This window comes from Lathyrus oleraceus, chromosome 5 (genome assembly GCF_024323335.1).
Source record: "Lathyrus oleraceus cultivar Zhongwan6 chromosome 5, CAAS_Psat_ZW6_1.0, whole genome shotgun sequence".
Lineage (NCBI taxonomy): Eukaryota > Viridiplantae > Streptophyta > Magnoliopsida > Fabales > Fabaceae > Lathyrus > Lathyrus oleraceus.
Window position 1 is genome coordinate 458675811 of NC_066583.1, and position 1441 is coordinate 458677251.

Consider the following 1441-nt stretch of genomic DNA (forward strand, 5'->3'; position numbering starts at 1 on the left):
GTAAGATCTGGAAAACTGTTGCGTTTTATTGTAAGCCAACAGGGGATCAAGGTGGATCCTGACAAAGTCAAAGTTATACAAGGTATGCCAGTACCAAGAACTAAATAAGAGGCTTGTGGATTCTTAGGAAGATTAAAATACATTTCTAGATTTATATCCTACCTTACAGCCATATGCGAGCCAATATTCAAATTATTTCGCAAGGATCAAGCGATCGAGTGGAATGATAACTGCTAAAATGGCGTTTGAGAAGATAATAAAATATTTGCAAGAGCCACCGATCTTGATGCCTCATGTGCAGGACAAACCTCTTATTATGTACCTAATGGCTCTTGATGCATCTATGGGATGTGTTCTCGGACAGGATGATGAAACAGGTAGAAAAGAGCACGCAATCCACTACCTAAGCAAAAAGTTCACCAACTACAAGAGAAGGTACTCACTACTCGAGAAGACATGTTGTGTACTTGCTTGGGCTTCCAAACACTTAAGGAAGTATATGTTAACTCATACAACCCATTTGATATTCAAAATGGATCTGATCAAGTACATTTTTGAAAAGCATGCTCTCACTGGAAGAGTTTCCTGTTGGCAGATGGCACTAACAGAATATGACATCCAACATGTCACACAGAAAGCCATCAAAGGTAGTGTGTTGGCTGACTATCTAGCCCATCAACCCATGGAAGATTATCAACCTATGTGTTTTGACTTCCCTGATGAGGGAATTATGTTCATTAGAGATTTCAACGTTCCAGGCCCTAAGGAAGGACCCGAACCAAGATCGTGATGAATGATCGTGTTCGACGGTGCTTCCAATGTCTAAGGAAATGGAATTGGGGTAATCATCACCTCTCCAGCCGGTTTTGATCTACCTTTCACTCCAAGGATGTGCTTTGACTGCACTAATAATATGGAGGAGTATGAGGCGTGCATCTTTGGAATAGAGGCAACCACCGATTTAAGGATCAAGATCCTTGAATTCTATGGAGATTCAACCTTGGTAATCAGCCAAGTGAGGGGAGATTGGGAGGTTCGAGATCACAAACTAATCCCGTACAAGGAGCATGTTTTGAAGCTAATCCCATACTTTGATGAGATTACATTCCACTATATCCCTCGAGGGGAGAGTCATCTGGAAGATGCCTTAGCCATTATGGCATCCATGTTTAAGGTTAAGTGGAAAAATCAAGCACCATCTATCCGTATTGACTACTTGGATGAACCATCATACTGTTTAACCACTATAGAAGAATCTGATGGTCATCCATGGTTCTATGATATCAAGAGGTATCTGGAGAAGCAAGAATATCCATAGAATGCATCCATTACAGATAAGAAGTACCTTCAAAGGCTCTCAGCTAAATTCTTCTTAAGTGGAGATGTACTTTACAAGAGGAATTACGACTAGGTCATACTCAGATATGTGGATAGACACGAA

General features: G+C 40.7%; 1 protein-coding gene across 1 annotated transcript; it reads left to right on the top strand.

Annotated features, from left to right (window-relative positions):
* The first annotated feature begins 238 nt into the window (after positions 1-238).
* LOC127081317 (uncharacterized) lies at positions 239-790 on the top strand. Its single transcript, XM_051021585.1, has one exon. The coding sequence runs from the start codon at positions 239-241 to the stop codon at positions 788-790; it is 552 nt and encodes a 183-aa protein (XP_050877542.1).
* The last annotated feature ends 651 nt before the right edge of the window (positions 791-1441 follow it).